At 41.9% G+C, this 19,535-nt stretch overlaps 1 protein-coding gene across 1 annotated transcript; it reads right to left on the reverse strand.

Annotated features, from left to right (window-relative positions):
• GINM1 (glycosylated integral membrane protein 1) lies at positions 1 to 18,670 on the reverse strand. The gene is made up of 8 exons (XM_058801951.1): positions 18,499 to 18,670; positions 9,875 to 9,934; positions 9,602 to 9,698; positions 6,735 to 6,886; positions 4,414 to 4,570; positions 3,519 to 3,649; positions 2,661 to 2,824; positions 1 to 883 (listed from the first exon to the last, which is right to left on the reverse strand). The coding sequence occupies exons 1-8, from the start codon at positions 18,601 to 18,603 to the stop codon at positions 775 to 777; spliced, it is 975 nt and encodes a 324-aa protein (XP_058657934.1). The 5' UTR covers positions 18,604 to 18,670; the 3' UTR covers positions 1 to 774.
• Between the last annotated feature and the right edge of the window lie 865 nt (positions 18,671 to 19,535).

Raw genomic sequence — 19,535 nt, forward strand, 5'->3', positions numbered from 1 at the left:
CATGAGCAGACTGGGCCTACTCAGCAATAGTAAGCCAGTATTTCTGTAGAATTTAATGGAATTTTAATTTTACTTTTGGGACTTGATAGAGTACTGCTGTCACAGATACAAAAAGCAAGCTGGTTACAACTGCTAACAATTTTTATGAGTGGAAGGGACCATAAAAATGTAAAGTGCTTGAAATATAAACCTTCTGTTCAAATTTTTGTTTTGCATATACAAAATGTCAGATCTTTTGAGTAACACAAATGTTTGGTAGTGGTATCTTCCTGGCAAGACACACTCGACCCTATGAGACCTGGAACCAGGTGGGGCAGCTTTACTTAGGTTTGCAGGCACAGCTGATATTTGCAGTATTTCCTCATATTTTTTAAAAGAATGCTACCTTAAGGACACCCTGAATTTCATCATCTTGTTAGTCAGGACAGCTGACTTGGTTTATGGGCATGAAGGCAGCCAGCATCCTGTCTGAGGTGTGGAAAAGTGACTTCACAGAAGTTAAAACCAATGGTAGCCCTCAGGGTGGAAAGCTGCTCTATTTTGAAACTTCTGAAAAGGCAGCTGTTCTACTTTGAAGCTTCTGAAAAGGCTGCTTGTTATGGAGAGGCACAAGGAAGTCAGCTTTGGGCCTCAGCCTGAGTGGCCTTTTATCAATTAATCAACTGACTTAGTTTTCTTAGCAGGAAAGAAACAAGGTATTAAGATCAGGTGCCAAATATCAGATCAACTAAAAGTGTGTTTTTAAAAACCAGTAACTCCAAAGTAAATAGTGTATTAAGTACATGCTTTCTCATCTAAATTATTTTTCCTGTCTGAAAGGTCTGAAGGCAGGCTGATGGTAGTCACAGGTACAAAGCCAACTTGATCCAGGAGAAGGATGCCCCTGAAAGGTAAGGTTACCTGGCATTAGAAAACAATACACAAAACAATTCTGTGTTCTAAAAATTAGACTTATTCTTAAACTCCCCAAACTTAGTTTAAATCAATGCATCAACTAAGTATTATTACTCTCATAATATCTCTTATATGAAGCTGCAAGGAAAAATGCTTCTAGAATGTAGTGGCTGTGGTTTCTGAGGGCTCCCTTTGCCCAGTTTCTACATCTGAAATGTCAGCAATGCAGGCTCAGCTGCTCAGTTTCACAGTAGCTTAAAACTGTTTGCTGTCAGGACCTGTAGCTGATTCTCCAGGACTCAGCAACAGCCTCCAGTTTTATCAGTGTAATGTAGAATGGCACTGAAGACTTGGGATGAGGTCTCAACTCACATCTGCAACTATCATTCACCAGATGAGATGTTCTGCTCATTCTGACTGGCTTACAATCCTGAGTTAAACCTTTACCATTCTTTAGAGGACCACTTTACACAGGTAGCAAGAAAATAACTGTGTGGTTTAGGGGTTGTTTTTTTGGGGGGTTTAGTTTGGTTTTTTTTAATGGATGGGGCAGTTCAATTTCTTTACACACTCTTAACAAGGCATGAGCAAGCCCCATGTTCCTCATCTGGAAGAGAAATTACTGCAAGGTGGTTCCTCTGCTCCATACTGACCTCTCCTACAGACAGGTTATCATCCACTTTGCTGAACAGTTTTTTGGGATTAGAATTTTCTTCCCAGTTCCACTTAGTTCAGTTTCATACATGGCAGTGTTAAGCTACTTACTGCCAGTGGTAAGCTGCTTACTGCTGGGGAAAGTACAAAGTGTTTCTCCACTGTCTCTGCTCTAACCAGGGCACTCCCATCTGACAGCACAGTGTGAAATGCCAGGGGAAGCACTGCCTCGTTTTTCACTGCAGTTTCCAACCTTCCTGATCTTCCAACCCTCCATTTTCCTGGTTTGTCAGAAGGACCAAGAACACCTGAGTGGATACATAAATTAATGCATGCAGGGCCACTCAGAGGCACAGCTCATCAGCTGCATTTGAAGCCATCAGCTGTGCCTGGGGCTGATGAAGCACGCTGCACTCTCAGTCGCTTCCCATGGAACAGGAAGTTCCAAGGGACAGCTCCTGCAGAGCTGACTTAGGTTGCTTTAAAGTCCATGTCCTTGTCCATTCCAGCACTAAATCTACACTGATTTGTGACTTGCAGTTACTAATTCATCTTTCTGCCCCTTGCTCTGAGACCTTACTCTCCCAAAAATTGTTAGTGTTGCTGCTAACACAGCAAGTGGATGCAGCCTCTTACCAACTATGCCAGCACCAGTCACTCTGGCCTGGAAGCTGCCTACAGAGGTAGGTTCCCCCCCCCTTGGAGAATTCCCAAGCAAATTTGCAAAGCCAAATTTAAGGCCTTTCTACTGTAAAACTCCAACATAGTAGGAGTATGAAAAGACTTGGAGATGTTGAAATTGTTTAGACCTAGTTTCTACCCTCCTTTCTTGGAACTATGTTAATGGCATCTCACAATGTAGTCCTTAAAAGACTTGATAAAAATCTGGCAGTATGACAGCTCAGCTAAAGACATTTCCAATGAAATACTTTCCCATGTCTCTCTGAAATGCCTATGTGTCAGAAGTGCACTTGGAATGGAAAGTTACCAGTAGCTTTCTCGTTGAATTCTTGCTACAACTATCCTATAGAATGAGCCTGCTTCTCGGAAGATTCTTTTAGTCAATATTTTGCCTTTATCAAAGCAAAAAAAGAATTACAAATATTACTTACTTATTTTCACATGAAGGGAGAATCAGCTTTAAGACTTTGATAATGAGAGCTGCTCCAACAACTCCAACAACAATAACTTCCATGAAACTAAACAAGATAGGTAGAGATTGAAACCAGAATCTGCACAACCCTTTTCTCAAGTCTTCCACCCACTGGCACATCACCTACAAAACAGATAAAAACACAAAGATGGCAAAACAAAGCAACTGCTGAGTTTTGGGTTTTTTGGTTTTTTTTTAGCTACTGCTAAATCACATTACGTGGTGATAATTTTACTTACACATACGTAAAAGCATGGTGGAATCGACTGGTGGCTCAGCTATCTTTATTGTTCAAAGTTTGAAACCGGTGAAGGTTTAGGTCTTTGTTCATTAAAGGCCCCTTTGGAAAATGAAGGACACTTGAACAGAGTGGTTGTAACTGTGTTTTGGCCACAGAGGAGGGCATAAAATCCAGCCTTTCCTAAGCTGACACTGAACTTCTCCAGCGGTTACTGTGTTTCCTACAGCAGGTGAGACCAGTGATCCATTTCTCAGAGGGGTAAGCACTTGGGCAGAGTCAGGAGAAAATGGTGGAATTCAAAGCTAAGCAATATTTGAAATTGTCATAAATGCTTAGCCTGGCATAATGTAAATGTCACAACTGACTATTGTGAAGAATCTGTGTGGTCAGAACGTGGCAAGACTTAGAAGCCCAGTGGATTCCTACTGGACTTGTCACTGCTGACAGTGGTTGATTTATTTGGGGTTTGTCTGCAAAAATCCACTGGTCTTAGTGGTTGTCTATCTTTAAATAATTGTATTTATATAATAATAATTATACTAATAATTTAAGCAAGCAAACAAACAGCAAAAGCACCTTGTAAGAAGATGGAGGTTCTGTCCTAAGAGGGGTCTCTGGTAACTTGCCAGGTAATGTCTCTTCATCCACTGTAGTTTCTACTTGCTGGATGAGGTACTGACTGGTAGTCTGCAGTGGATCTTGAGTATCTGAAGAAGGAGAGCTAGATTTAGGGCAGAGTTTGCTTTTTGTTCAACCCACTCTGAACGAAAATAAAGACATGCTAGAGACATGTTTCTCCTCAGAGGGTATAGATCTCACACATTTACAGCAGGAACACAGAAGGCTTTTTTTTTTTACTTGAGCAATGAACTTGATAAGAAGCAGAAACAGTGTTACAATGCAGCCTTTAGCTGCGCCCTTAGCTGTAAATTTCACCTGTCATCAGATTAAAGGGTGATGGACTAGATTAAAATATTCTACTCCAATTAAATCCTTGACAGTTTTTGATTAGACAAAACTGAAATAAAATTAAGGCATCAAGTAACTTCTATTGCTTTTAAGTTGTTCAAGTTTAATAACAGAAAACTGTTCTGTGGTTTGGAATTGACCCAGACAGGTATTTCCTCTACAGTTTTCTCTTTCATTCTCAGGAAAAAGGGGGAGCTGTAGAGAAACTTCCATCGCAGATTTGAGAGAGAAATTTACTCCTGTCAGATGTCTGGATTGCAGGCTGCCAAGTATCAAGTACTTCAAAGGAGAACAGATTTGAAAACAAACAAATATATCTAATATAAAGAGTTGAATTTAGGTGTTCAAAAAAAATAAAAACCAAGACCTATAAAATAGAACCCATCCCTGTTAATGAAGAAACTCTTTCACTATGTAGAACAAGGGATAAATGATGCTCTCTTACCCTGTAAAGTGATACTTTGAATATGGATGAAAATGCTACTTAAGAGCTGAGAGATACCTTTTCCTGAGAGGGTGGGCAGTGTAAATAACACGTCGTTGTCCCTTGGCATGGAGTACAGCATGCTCTCCTTCAAAGGGACCGTGTAGTTGGAATGTCTAAGTACTCTCAGGTCCTTTACTAAAATATCTATTTCTGTTACTTCTTCCTGCTGGACCTACAAAAGATGCAAACATGACATTACTGAGTTTAAAGCAAGACTGAAGCAGCCTGGCAGAGGCCAACAGTACATCCCAGAAAACTCCGGGCCACTAAGATGTACACCCAGAGCTGTTATAACATGAACTGGTATTCTTTGTTTTCACATATCACACTTCTGTAGACTATGCCACATCAGAAAATATGCTGAACAGACTGGGTCTTGCTCCCTGCAAAAGCACATGGTAGTCATTCCATGGGCTTTTTTAATCACTTACATGGTACATCACTGTCCTCTTGCAGGGAGGCATTTTAGGGCATGGAAAACTCAGATTTGTAGTGAAAGCACTTGTAAACAGTGAAATTCTTGCTAAGGCAAGACTGACATTTCTGCTTTTGCCGGAACATTGCTTGTTTTCAACAAGTGCAAACCAAGTGTCCTGTTTGAACTCCTTGTCTCCAACCAAGAGACATGCACTTGACAGATGGACCAGGCATTGTGTGTGGCACTGGCTGGATGCTTGCACTCTAGAAATGCTGCCAATGGCTCAATATCCAAATGGAGATCAGTGACAAGGGGTGTCCTCAGGGATGGTATTTGCACTGCTGCTGTGTAACAACTTTGCTGGTACCACAGACAGTGAGACCGAGTGCACCCTCAGCAAGTTTGCTGATGACACCGTGTGGTGAGCCTGCTGAAGGGAAGAGATGCCATCCAGCAGCAGCTGAACAGGCCTGAGAGGTGAACCCCTCATGAAGTTCAGCAGGCCAAGTGCAAGGTGCTGTGCGTGGGATGGGGCAAGTTCCAAGCACAAGTACAGGCTGGGCAGCAAATGGATAAAGAGCAGCCTTAGAGAAAAGGAATTGGGAATGCTGGTGGATGAAAAGCTCAACATGACCTAGGAATGTGCACCCACATTCCAGAAAGCAAACTCTGTCCTGGAGCTGCAGCAAGAGCAGTGTGGCCAGAAGGTTGAGGGAGGTGATTCTGCTCCTCTGCCATGTTTATGTGAGACTGCTTTTGACTTAAAGGAACAATCAAGAAAACAGCATTGGCTTTCTGCTTGTTTTTACTAGGTCCCTATGAAAATCTGAATTGCACTGTGGTGTCTAGTTTGAGGCCTGAAATACAAAATGCCATTGTTGCGTAACAACTGAATCAAACCACAATTCTTAGGCTATTAGCAGTGGCATAAAGACCTCACTGGAAAAGCTGAAGACCTTTCAGTGGGGCTTTCCACTAACAGACTAAGATTCTGACATGATACAGATCCCTGTAAAAACTACTGTATGCTGACCATGCAATTAATCAAGGATCAATGGTATTATGATTATTATCCTTTAAAGAAAGAAAAAGGCAGCAGAACACAAGCCACCTTCAAAAAAGCCTGGCTACATGTAAGATGCAGACATGCAGAAACAGAAATATGACACAGAAATAAGCCAGTTGCTGGCTTCAACAGCTGGATCTTTTCTACAGAATCTCTTTAGTTAGTAAATCAACTACACCATACAGGCGATTTTGGGAACTCAGTTCTGCACATTTCAACCTCAGCTAGAATTGCAGCCCCTCACACTGACTGCTATTTGTGCAAATAGTTAGAATCAGAGGGGTGGAGGTGCTTGTTCATCTCAAAATCCATGTTCATTATCAAGATTCAAATTGTCTTACATGCAAAGTCTTCTAAGACTAAGCTCTCAGGTGTTGTGGGCTTTCACAGTAAGCCCACTTGCCATAAGAGTTTCCTGCTGCAAGCTGTTCCCCATGCTACCTGCTTGAAACCTTTTGTTAGCTTGGAATAAACAATGGGGAAAACCTCAAGATGCAGAACGAGCCTACACCCCTTTTGTTAGTTTTGTACATTATTTTATAAATCAGCTCTTGCTTGTGAGTCTGGCTTTGCTTGCACAAGTTCACTTATTCAAAGTGCATGCGATATAGTTAATGACAATTATTAAAATATGAAAAGAAGCATTAAAACATGAAGTTTCCTCATGAGACACCCCCACTGTTATGCTGCCAACTCTGCTGTTGTCTCCCTCAGTACAGTGTTAGTTAACATTAATTATATACTTTGTGTTCTAATCATCAACCAGATACATGTAAACCTTGTAATCCCTGGGAACTACTTGCCTCTCCTAAATTAAAAACAAGCAGAATGTTGTAGCAGGGCTTTTTTTACCTGTTTCCCATCAATTTCTGTCACTTCTTCCTGAATGACAATCAGCTGCAAATCAGAAGTGGATGCCAAAGGCCACTCGTGAACCATGATTCGAACACTGACAGTTCCCAGGTGCTGCTGCTCCGGTAAATTATCCAAGCTTCTGTTCTCCACTGTTAACACACAATGTCATGATTTTCAAAGAGAAACCACCTCAGTCAGAAAGCAGTACCCAGCCATAGAGAAAAGAGGTGCAGCTCTGACCCAGATGCCTCTGCACAAGCAGCACCTGAATGGAGAAGTCAGAGTACCACGAGCATCACACCAGAGATGCCAGAACAGGTGTGCTATGCTGATGTCCTTAACACTTCCAGCAGCTGCTTTTACCACCAGCAGTAATCTGGGCAACAGCTAAAACAGGTGCCATGATTTTTTTACCAGTATATCACCAAATCAGACCCAGAGCAGGTCTCATAACACAGCAGAGCTGTACAATCCCCTGACTCAGGGATTGTACTCACATCCCTGCCTTTGAGGTTTGCATTTAAGCACTCTAAGCAGAGCTTTTGGGCTTGGTTACTGCTGTATTCTTATTTCAGTTGTCCAAAGGAGTTCATAAGAGTAATGCCCCAGCCTCACCAGCCACCTGTGTAAACATCTTCATTTGCACAACATTCCCCTTCCTCTGAATACAGAAACAAATATGGTCTTTTCCATGCACACTGCATCTCCTGCTCAAGATGAGTGCCAGTTCCCTCCTACGTATTTTTCCGTCCCCCTCTCTGTTTTCACATGTGACTGTGGTGACACCTCAACCTCTCTTCATACCCAAAAGCTTTCAGCTATTTCAACAACTTAATATTCTGCAAGTACAGACAAAATTGCCTTTCTACCCTGGTTGTTTCTGCATAGTCTCAGTATCCCTCTCCCAGGTACCACACCTCTGCTTCAGGTGAGGGCATGCTAGAACTGAAGTCTGGAATAGCACAAGAGTTGAGGTGGGGGATCTCTCCAGCATGCAGATACCAAGAGACATGAACTGAGACCAAACCATCCCTGCTGCTAAGCCACTGGTGCTGTGCGTGTGTCACTTGCAGCTCTGAAACTGTCAGGTCATGTGGGATAAGGCTCAACTTGGGTCTCTCAGTCACACAGTAACTACTCAGTGTGTCCACTACTTTTATGCTGTGATCCCTGTCCTCATAAAGCCATTTTTCTTATTTAAAATATAGAAAAATACTTTCTGGCATAATTTAGTAATGTATTCAATTGCCAAAATAAGTGGCAGAAGGACAGTTCCCTGCAGGTGTGAGCCAGGGCACTAACCTGGTTGCAGAATGTTTTCTGACTTGGAGCAGCAAGCATGCACTTCAGGCCCAAAGCCTCTGAGATGCCAAACAGCTGGAGCTCCCAGTGTTCCCAGCTTTTCCCATGTGTCAGGCTGTTCAATCACCTCTACATTCACAGGAGTGACACATACACTTCCAAAACTGACACTTGGGGGAACTTCAAGTGGGGATGTAGGTGCCAAGAATGATCTGACAATGATGTCAGAGTATGTGGTCTCCAATATTCAAAAGCATGACAATTAAGGTCAAGTTTTGTTTTTGTATACACTCAGGAGCATTTTCCCCTCTATCTAAAAATATCTTGATATTTCTTTGGCATTTTACAAACACTACCTGAATCTATTGTCAATAATTTAGTAACTAAACAGTATAAACATTACATTACAGGTAGCAGAGAGAGGTACCATGCTGGGGACTCAGACCCAAACATGGAGATAAAGAGCTCCAGGTTTCTAGCTCCCAAGTCCAAGCAGTATTTTCATCAATGTTTCAGATTCAAAACCAGTCACTGCAAGTGCTACAACTATGATCTGGGAAATTAATAGGAACTACAGAAGAGTGCTCAGGAGCTCTCAGAATCAGTCAATAAAATCATACCTATTTTTCTGGAGTGAGTTATTTTGCAAGTAAATGACATTTTGCCATGGTTTTGTACCAGTAAAAGAGAATTTCATTACTGCTCTCCCTCTCCAGAAAAGAAATACTGTCAAATTAATAACTGATCGTGCTTGGGAAAGAAGGGTTCAAGCAACAAGGTCACAGCTCAGAGAAGCAATTTCAAAAAGTGTTAGTATTCTCTAAGAGCCTGATGAGGATGACCTCAGGTATCAACCTAGAGACTGACTGCATCTCATGCAGCAGAAGATTGTTCTCAATACAACAGAAGCTTAAATAATGGTCCTTGTTTAATTGATTATACAATATGCTCTGTGGATCTCCAAAAAAAATCACACAGTACTTTCTGTTTTTTCACAAAAAAAATCTAGCATTGAATCAGTGGAAAAACAGCAGGTTCAAGACAATTTGAAATCATTAACTACTGCAGTCATTAAAGTTCAGTATTTGTGCTATAATATCCTATCCAGCAGAAACTTGTTGGTCCAACAGACAGAGAAGGGATGTCCTTAAAAAATCTTCCTAACAACAATTCATACTTTTGTTATTGAATCTCCTTCTGGATATATGCCAACCAACCTAGGGACACAGCCATTAGCAGGGTGGAGTTGCATCCTTCTGTTTACATTGTCTAGCTTGTAGTGCAAAACATGCTTTTGAAAAGATGGGCAGGGTCTGGATTTCAGATTAGACCATTTACACACAAGCCTGTTAATGTGACTCGAGATGAAGGCAGTAACATTTTTTTGATCCATTTTAATACCAAAATTGTTCTACCTTGGGAAATGTTTTGTTTCCACAATGCTCTGGTTTACAAAATACAGAACACATAGCCATTGTAAGCTTTGGTTACTGTACAACAGGGAAGCCAAATACCCCAGGGGAGGGAGGAAAATTTAAAAAAAAAGAAAAGAGAATACTCACATATTATTGTTTGGCATGTTATGTGGGCAACCCCGCTTTTCATAGGAAAGTCATTTAGATATACTTGTCCATTAACAAAGGTGATGTTAAAAAGAACCTGAAAGAAAGACAGCCAGGATGAGTGCATGTTTCCTGCCCCTGTGCTGCAATCCTGCTCTCAGAGAGACACACTCCATACTGACTGATGTCAGAATAAAGGATGTACTTGCAGCTGCTGCAGACTTTGTTTTGCTGCATATTAATTCACTGAATAAAGAGAAAAACCAGACAAACCTGTACTTTGTGCAGTTCTCCACTGGTGTTCAGGATCATAACACCAACCCTAATTGCTTCCTGGAAAAAAAAAAACAAACAGAAGAGATGTAAGTTTGCGAAAACACATGAACCATTGCAACTTTCTTGTCCTTTTCTTGTCCTGTCCTGGCAGAATGACTTCTTACTAAGCCCAGAGCACATTCCCAGTCTTTCTATCCAGCAGACAGAAGGAAAAGAAATATGCTTTCTTGTTTCATGTAAGGAACAGTCTGGTTTTTTCACACCTCTTTTTAGTAAAGAGGATTGATGAGAAAGAATGACATCTGCATTCCCCTATGTATAGTTTGTGGGTTTTTGTAATAAAGATAACAATAATCACTTGTTTCACACGGATATAATGGCAGTCTCTCATATCAGCTGAAAAATAATAGACCACAAAAAGTAAAAATCAGATTCTCTGTAAATGTTTTTAAGCACTTCAGTTGGTCTTCAAAGTGAAGCTAGTCTATACTACAGAACGTTCAGTTTTGTCAGCAGAAATTCTTTTTCTTTGGTTATGATTCCCAAATTATGACACATGGGACACCTCCTCACAGAAAAGGGAGATTTGCTTCTTTATTCAAACCCTAATTGCTGCAATTTATTGAATCACTCATTCTGTCCTCTTATTTCTCCCTTGTAATTTCAGGGGCTGCTTTGCAAATGAGACCTTAAGTGTCCCAGGTCTGTCCCTGAAAAAAACTACATACAAAAATCAAATCTTGCTTGCACATAGCCAAAAGTAATGACTGCCACACTGCCTTCCTCAGACACCTCTTAAAAATAATGTTAAGCTCTGTATTTGGCCTGTGGAAACCTTAAATTATTACAACTTCATTTCATTAACACCTGGATATGGCACTTAATGCTATGGTCTAGTTAGCTGGGTGGTGGTCAGTCAAAGGCTGGACTTGATCTTAGAGGTCTTTCCCAACCTAAATGATTTGGTGATTCTGAGGATCCATTTTCCTCTGGAAAACACCTCCATACCTTCAGCATCTTCTTTAGCTCTGTAGTTGAGTCATTGTTTCACAACCAACAGTTAAAAAGTGAGTCATGTCTCAATAAAAAGTCACACAGGCTCAGAATTTAAAATAAATTAAAAACGTAAATACACAGTAAGACTTAATTTTGTATTTTTACACAACACTAGATTTCCAGTCAGAAAATATGTGAAATATACAATACCTAACATAATACAGCCCAGTTCAGGAACAGAAAACTCTGAAGCGTGACAAGAATGTCAAAAAATCATTGAAACAATAGGTGTTAATTACCATCTCCAAGTAGCCAGAACTGTCAAAAACTGAAAAACAACCTCCAAGTCTGATTCAGCTTGAATTTGGCATCATGAGAAGAATGGTTCCAGACCTAGCACAGAAAACTTTTTGGTTCAAAGTGACTTGGAAATACTTCAGACCCATTTGGCATATCAGTAGGAAAACTCTGGCCACTGAGACCAAAGTGAAATCTCTTCCTCAGTGCTCCTTCTATGAAACAGGTTTTTATACTGACTTTTCTTCAATCCTAGCTATTCAAAGGAAATTAAAATTACCAAATTAGTCAGACAAGTGAACTCTGTAACTGCAAATACAAACTGGATTATCAGTATAAACACAGGATATATTCTATCCTGTCTTCCTGTAATTTCCTCAAACCACTCATTTCCTTCTCATATTTTAAGAATTGTGTATATTAATAATAAAAATCCACCAAACTTTTAGATCTTTTAGCTCTTAGCATTCAGAGCTCTAAGTCTTTTACACTCTCAAACTGTTAAACAGATTACCAAAACTTTGTTCCTAGGTTTTTCTGTTTTCTGGGAATTCAAAGGGCACAGAAGATGGATTTTACTGGCAGTCTTAACAGTCCCTCATTTTTTAAGCCATGAATTACATCTGAGGGTTTTTTACACAGAAAATATTTCACAATCTTCTTTCGACATCTACAAAGAGACTCACTGAGATTACAAGAAAAAGGAAATGACTGATGAAAAATAGGAAAATCCCCTCCTTTTCTTTTTCTTTTAAATCAAATGCTTTATTTGAAAGTGAAGGCATGAAGGAAGCTAGATATGCTCAACAATTGACTGTTAAATGTACAAAGTTAGCTATACATACAATGATTAATTTCCTTCAAAACAGCTGTCAGCTCTGTTGACACAGTATCCACAAGCACTGTTATGAATTCTGGAACATACTGAAAACTTGCACTTGAAGAACATGTTACATGTTTAAGAAATGAAATATTTCAGTGGATCACTTCTGTGCTGTCAAAGGTTCAAAAAACAGATTGCAAGGTGCAGACAAAAATAAGACAGTTTAACCACTCGCTGTCTCTGCCACTGAAAGAAAGAGTGCAGATCTCTCCTGCCCATTATCCTTCTCTCTCACCCATCCCAAGTCAGTGAGTTAATTTAGCCATTAAATTGGAACAAAAACTTTCCCTTTTTTGTCAGACCATTTTTCTGTCAGTTGAACAAGCAAGGAAGAGCTGGACAAGCACAAGAGATCCAAGAACACAGCTGGGAAGAATGAGCTGGGCTCCTTGTTCTGATGCACACAGATCTTCAGACTGCCTCTGCTGCGTGATCCATCCGTCCTTGCAGCACCTCCTTGGCAGACATCTGTCCTCACCACCATCTCAGGTGATAGTGATGCATCTCCTTAATGCTACAGATTCATAAAGCTCCTCAGTAACTCAGAGCAATGATCAGTATTCCCCTACAGCAGCTGCATCATGACCTTTGCAATTTTGTGTTCACACACAACAGAGAACTCATGCTGTTGCTACTCCTGGGACTAGTCTGTTCACATCCAGATCCAACAAATTCTACTGAGATCTTCCCATACTCTGTACATCCATTCTACTCAGTTGTCACACGCTCTCATTTTGCAATCTATGAACAGGTTGTTCATTACTCTTCTTATCTTCCCACAGAAAACAGCAGTGCTCCAGCTCAGTCTTAACCCTTCCTTGAAGGTGGGTTTCACATTGCTGTCTTTCCATGGCTTCCCATGGTGTCTCCTGCAGTACCACACTCAAAACTCAATGGGTCCTGCTGTGGCCAATCTTCCTGACCCTACATATACCCCATAACAAAATCTACAGGATGGCAAAAACAACAAGATGCATGCCAACTGCGATGGAAAGCTGGGCAGGAGTGCTGGGGAAAGGAAGCAGCAGCTCACAGGAGAACAGAGCACCATCCCAGCTAAGCCACTTTCACCCACAGCAGGGAAGAAGGGATGCACAGCACTGCCCCTATTATCACAGGCCTGATTGGTACCCCTTCAATATCTGCATGTTGTTAAGTGCTCAAGAGCCATGAGTTGTTTATGCCGCCTAAAGGGGAGGGAAACAGATGTGGCAGGTCAACAGCTCTTGCACCAGTCTTTCAGGATGAAATGCCTGGTCTGACAAGCCACACTTGCTAGAAAGTGCTCCAGTGATAACTCAAATCCCCATCTTTCCAGTCCTAGGGCTGAAGACACACACACTTACAGAACATCCTTTAAGTTCAACAGAGGAATTTTTTTTTTATGTTACCATAATAAAATTCACAGCCTGAGGGTGAAGGGGAAGAAAGTGTTTTATAGTGCTTCGTAGATATGTCTTGTGGTTATGTACTTCAGCAAATAACCCCACATCCCTTATTTTGTAAAGGAATAGTAAGCCAATCCTGCAGTAACAAAGCCACTGAGAGCAGAACACGGGAACTCTGCCACAGTCCATACTATTGCCCTGTCAATTTCTGGAGAAGCCTCAACTGTGAGTGTAAAACTTGGCTGTACAACTTACAATACACTTTTCAGTATTAACATGCAAGTATCACGCAAGTTTCAGACAGGCCTGTAATTTAAAAGGTCCTGAATTCACTGGGATATTTGAAAAAGCAGTGCTTTGACAGAGCTAGAATGAAATTACAACGCCAAGAAGCAATTCAAGTCCCTAAGAATTGGGGTGTGCTTCCAGCTTACCACTGACCCCATTCCATACTTTGCAGCCCCTTGTCCCCTCCTGTGCTGGTAAATGCCTTCACACAAAACTCCAATGTGCACGAACAACGGCCCTATCATTCTAAATGCTCTTATAGGATGTAAATGTCTCTCCTGAGTTTTCCTATGATTTCTCATCCCTGTTTTAGTACTCCAGCAGTGATATTTAGAGTGGTAATGGCCACAGAACCTGCAAAGAGGACAGCAAATATAAGTCATTCTGTTTTAGGACAGTTAGGCAGCAGCTCTAACAGTGTGATGGCACAGGTTATAGTGAACTAGTGAATTTCTGTGAGCTTGGATCTGCAGAAGTAAGCAGGTAGTGATCAGTTTCTGTTCCTTTTCTCTTCCACTGTGTGCTACAACAGAATCCAGGACTGGTAACTGGGGCAGTATAATCGTAGTAGCAGCAGAACAAAAAGGGGGAAAGATGTTAGCAAAGAATATAAAGCATCTGGCAAAAGTTAAAAGGGAATATTCATTAATTCTCAAAGACTAACACCATACAAATCTACAGAGAATATTTCACCTAATATTGCTTTGTAAAAAAATGCCGCAAAAGAAAAAGTGGATGGGTCCAATCACGCAGGAACTTCAAACAGATCTGATTATCTGATTAAAGAACGGGAAAAAACTTTATCCACAGGCAGTGAACACCTGATGGGGTGCACTGTAGAGTTTCTCCCAGTACAGGGTAACTGCTCAGTCCTACCCAGCTGCATCAGTCACACAAAGCCCATCAGGATTCTGCTGCTGGCAGCCGGCCCACTTGAAACACAGCTGTTCTCCATTGAGGCTCTCCAAACAAGGCTCCTTCTGCTCCAAGGCCTGCAGGGAGCCAAGTGGGCAGCCCTGGGAACAGATGGCACAATGCCTTACAAGATGGCCAGCTGTACAGAGACTTGAAAGAAAGACAATCCCCTCACAGCCTTTACACAGGCACTGCTGATATCCCGTCTGCGACTGAAAAATGTCAGGTTGCCAAACAGGCAAAAAATAGACAAAACCAATAACCTGTTTCTAAATTTGAGAAGAGATTATGGGAAAAGCAGTGTCTGAATAGACAAACAAAACTACCACACAAGCTCACACCACTTGAGTCCTGCACTCACATGGACAACTGGCTCCAAGCAGTGTAACTATATATTGCAATCCAGGGGTCCATGATCCATGCTTCACATAACTCATTTGTAAGAATCAAAACAGAACTATGCTGTAGAGTCTTAACTGCAATCAGGCATAACTGAATTGAGAAGTAACCATGGTAAAAGCTTGACATGACAAGATAGAATTTCACAAGTTTGCAGGATTATAATTTGTCCCTCACATTTTAGAAAACTTTTGTACAAAATTTTCTCCATTAAGATTTGGCATTATTAAACTGCATGACAGTATTTAGGGTAAGATAACAACATTCAGTATTTTCTTAACTAGCTGAAGCTGAACTCTTTCTTAATATAATAATCTGACATGATGCTTTTGCTTTACTTTGCTTTTCTAAAGAAGCACATTTACTTTCATTCCTTCCTTGTTTTACAATGATCTTATTATAAAATGGTTTAGCCTTCCCTTTCCCCTATGTGCGTTACTAGAATTAATTGCCTTTGTATCCTCTCTATTAAACCCACTCATACTATGATATTTTATCATGAGTTTTAAAGGTGAATACTCAGTCTCAAATCATAGAGACACAGTTGCATCATACTGCTTTCATTTAATCAAATATACATCGGAAGATGATGTCAGCTCTTTTAGGCACAAAGTTCTCATGTGCCAGGCTGCTAACAGAGAAACTGACATAAAGTGAGGGAAGAAACATTCCAGCACACTGCTATTTACAAGCATCTTCTTTGATTAAAATACATTGTACTCACTGCATCAAATGGTTGATGCAGTGAAGATTATTTCCTGCTGTTGTGAAATGACCCATCCACACAGAGGTTTCTTGCAGGCAATAAATAATATAAACTTTTTTTTTTTTCCAGGCAAGTGAACTAAACTAAAAAGAAAAAAAAATCTGGTAGGCAAGTATGTTATTTAGAAAGAACTCTGCTAGCCTAAATTATCAAGAGGTAAACAGAATAAGCAAATAACATGGTGTTAGCACTGCTTTCAGCCAGTTCCTATCAGCACACTAAAAAAATACTCTAAAGCACAAAACCTTATTCCTGACCTTGCACCAGAAACATTACTTTAATGTGAAAGTCAGTTGTCCTATTGCATCATTCCCTTTAAATTTTTTTAAAGAAAAAAAAAGCCCAAAACAACAACAATCACCTCCAAATTTTGTCTAAAATCAATCAATTTTTAGTCCAGTTTTGCATATCCAAATTTTATGAGGAGAACTAAAAACCAGAACAGACATGCTAATGTTAAAAAAAGAGTCCAGATTTCAAAACAGCTTTTTTAAGAAATTACAAGTATTGCACAACAGTTGAGGCGTTCACATTCCAAAAGAGCTGAACAGAAGCATTTCAGCCTTACAAAATGCTATTCCAGTATCTCAAGGTTTTTCCTCAGTCTTTCCACTATGGTTCTTGTAACACCACTGCCATCAGCACAGAGGTAAACTTTGACACCAGCTTTAATCCCCACATGGAAGAGTTAACAAAATGTGAAGCTGTTAGTAGAGTGCAGCCAGTGGGCTCACAGAGTTGTAAAGCACACTTGTGGTGCCCAGCCAAAGCTAAGCTCACCATGTTGATGCTGCCTGCTCCAACCAGTCTGCAGTCCCAAGCCATCCTGAGGAAACACCACAGTTAATCTGACCCTATACCCACTATCACTGAGACCATAGCTTCTGAAGGCAGCATGGCATTCCCACTCTGCCCACTCCCACTGCCAAGGCACTTCTGTTCCTAGCAGGCCACCAAAAAACAGCTCAGTGTCAAAAAAAATTGACTCTTCTACTCAAAATTTTCTCCAGATACACTGTTCCTTTTGCATCAAAACTGGTCCTGTATGTACAAAACTAAATAGTGCAGGAGAAAACATGGGTTTTTATTTTGCTAAGTTTAACATTTAAAAAGAAAAAAAGCATTAAAGATTTGTGTGGCCCTTTTTGACTCTTAGAAGAAATTTTCTGCATATACTTAGGCCACCAGACCCATATAAAGCTAAAAGTGCAGATACTTCCAAACTAGCAAATCATGAGCTCACAAGACCACCTGAGCAGTAGGGCACAAATGGACAAACTCAACCCCACTAACAGCACAGCTGTGCCCATAAGGCACTACAGTTCCTAAGTCAAGCCCTACTCACACTCCAAAACATACCTGTTCTATCTCTGACCCCAAGCTGCCTCACATGGCACTGCTCCAGCACCCCTGTGCTCACGCTGTCACATCCCAAGACAGCTGACACAAATGTGCCTCCATGTCCTTTAAAACTGCCAGCAGTGACAAAGAACTTTAATACTATCAAGCTGTAGTTTCAGTGTGAAGTGTAACAGTTTCTGGGTAGAAGGTGAGCAAGAGCACAAGCCTGCATTACACTGTCACTTCATGAGCCTTCTGGCAAATTCAAGGCAGCACTCCCTTTCTCAGAGGGACAGGCAAAGTACCCAAATACTGAGCTCCCTCTGCTCTCTTTAGCACACCTCACTCCAGGCATTCAGGCACTTTTGTAGGAGTCTGAAGATCTAGATCCCCTGATCTAGAAATCAGAGCTAAGGAGGTCTCTCTTCAGAAGCTCATAAGGAGAAGCAGGAACCAGGAAGTGAGGCCAGGAATGAATCCTGCTTCGCAACACAGGATGTGCCAGCTCAGGGCCTCTGCCAGGCTTTTTGGAAATGTTTCACTTTATTACACTAATAAATAAGTAACTCTGGAGGGAAAAAAGACATAATAAATTTACTCAGGTAACTGGTCAGTAACTTCACATTGGCTAGACAAGTTGACTACAAACCTTCCCTCTGTGATCTTACATCTTGAGTTCACAATTATACCAATTTTAGAGGATGTATCTGATCATGATTCAAGCTCAGGCAGAAGTGCCCAGCTCTTCTGTAATTCTAGAAGTCAGAACTCACCTGGTGCTGTGGCAAATCTTTTTATTCCCACTGTAAAGCTCTCCTAAGTAGCACCCAAAATATTCCTTCCACTCTTTTTAAAAGCCACCAAATTTAAAACTGATGTCACCAAGATACAGCATAGATATTGGAACAGAAAAACAAGCAACACAATGCCCTGTGTGTTTATAGATATACACCAATACATCAAAGAGATATACACTCCTCCTCTTGGTTCGAATCACGAGCAGGCTAAGCACAAGTGTTGACCTAATGCAGCGCGTACCTCTACGGCACCGAACCATGCAGATGTACGGAGACAAGCCTGAAAACACAACATAAACGCATCTACATTGCACAGGAGTGACCACCTTCCCCCTCAGACCTGTCAGATACGGCACATCGAATCCTATACGGACGAAGCAGCAAAGGGACAGGGGAAGCCCTGTCTGCCCGCGGCAGGGTCGGGCTCACCCCTGGGAGGGAGCGGGGCACGGGCCGGGACCGGGGCAGGGGCAGGAGCAGGGAGAGGGACAGGAACAGGGAGAGGGACAGGGAAAGTGGCAGTGGCAGGGCAGGGCTGGCCCCGGCGGTACCTGTCCCAGCGGCGCGGCCGGGCCCAGCAGAGCGGCGGCCAGAGGCGGCAGCAGCAGCGACAGCGGCAGCAGCAGCAGCTCCCGACGACCCAACGCCGCCTCCATCTTGCGACCCGGGAATTAAAAGCAAGTGAAACATCAACAGGCGGGGCAGGGAGGAAGCGGGGGAGGCGGCGAGAGGGGGCCGGCCCTGCCTCGGCCCTGCCCCTGTCCCTATCACCGTCCCTGCCCCTGGCCGGGCAGCTCCCTGTCTCCGGGAGCTCCCGAGCTCGGCCTTGCGGCATTAAGCGCGAGTACGGAGCTGCAGGAGCCTGCAGGAGCCCCTCACTCTGAATAGGCGAACGCAGCCTTTGAAAGCACGAAGGGAGGTACCCGTACAGACAGCGTTAGGAATTGCAGCTGTTTGGGAAATGTCGTGAGGCACCTGCTGCTGTCAGCTGCTCTGCGTGGGGAGGGTCGTGGGGCCGGAGCAATACCGGGCTGCAGGAAAGGGTTCTGGAAAGCAAAAAGAGGCAGAGTACTCCAGGAAGGGCAGAAAGAGTCATCGGAAAGGAGGAAAGCACAAGATAAAGTTCTCAAGAGCTAGAGGTCATCGTCCTAAAGAAGAGGTAGCAGAGGGAAACTTAGTAGTGGCAGTCGAAACCATGGAAGTCTCAGGCAAAGGTGAAGAAAAGCTGGACCACCAAGTTCTCAGTGGATTTGAAGATAACAAGTGTTTTATTTGCAACAAGAAGGATTGCCATTACCTATTAGCAAAAAATGGTAATCATGGCAAATATATGAACGCCTTGTCTAGGGAGGTTTTAATACTGCCATAAATTAGCTGTCCTGTTGAAGCAATGTTTAGCCTGATTTTATATTGCTCCATGACTCCCTATTGGTTGATAATGAACATGAATCATAAAAGCCACAGAAACTTCTTGTTTTGTATGCAGTTTGCATTTGTGAGACACTGATACAAACATCTGGCACAAGGAACAAGGTGTTGGAAAATGAGGCCTAAGAGACTCGTATATTGCGAAGTATGTTTCACACAC

The sequence above is a fragment of the Ammospiza caudacuta genome, chromosome 3 (assembly GCF_027887145.1).
Source record: "Ammospiza caudacuta isolate bAmmCau1 chromosome 3, bAmmCau1.pri, whole genome shotgun sequence".
NCBI lineage: Eukaryota > Metazoa > Chordata > Aves > Passeriformes > Passerellidae > Ammospiza > Ammospiza caudacuta.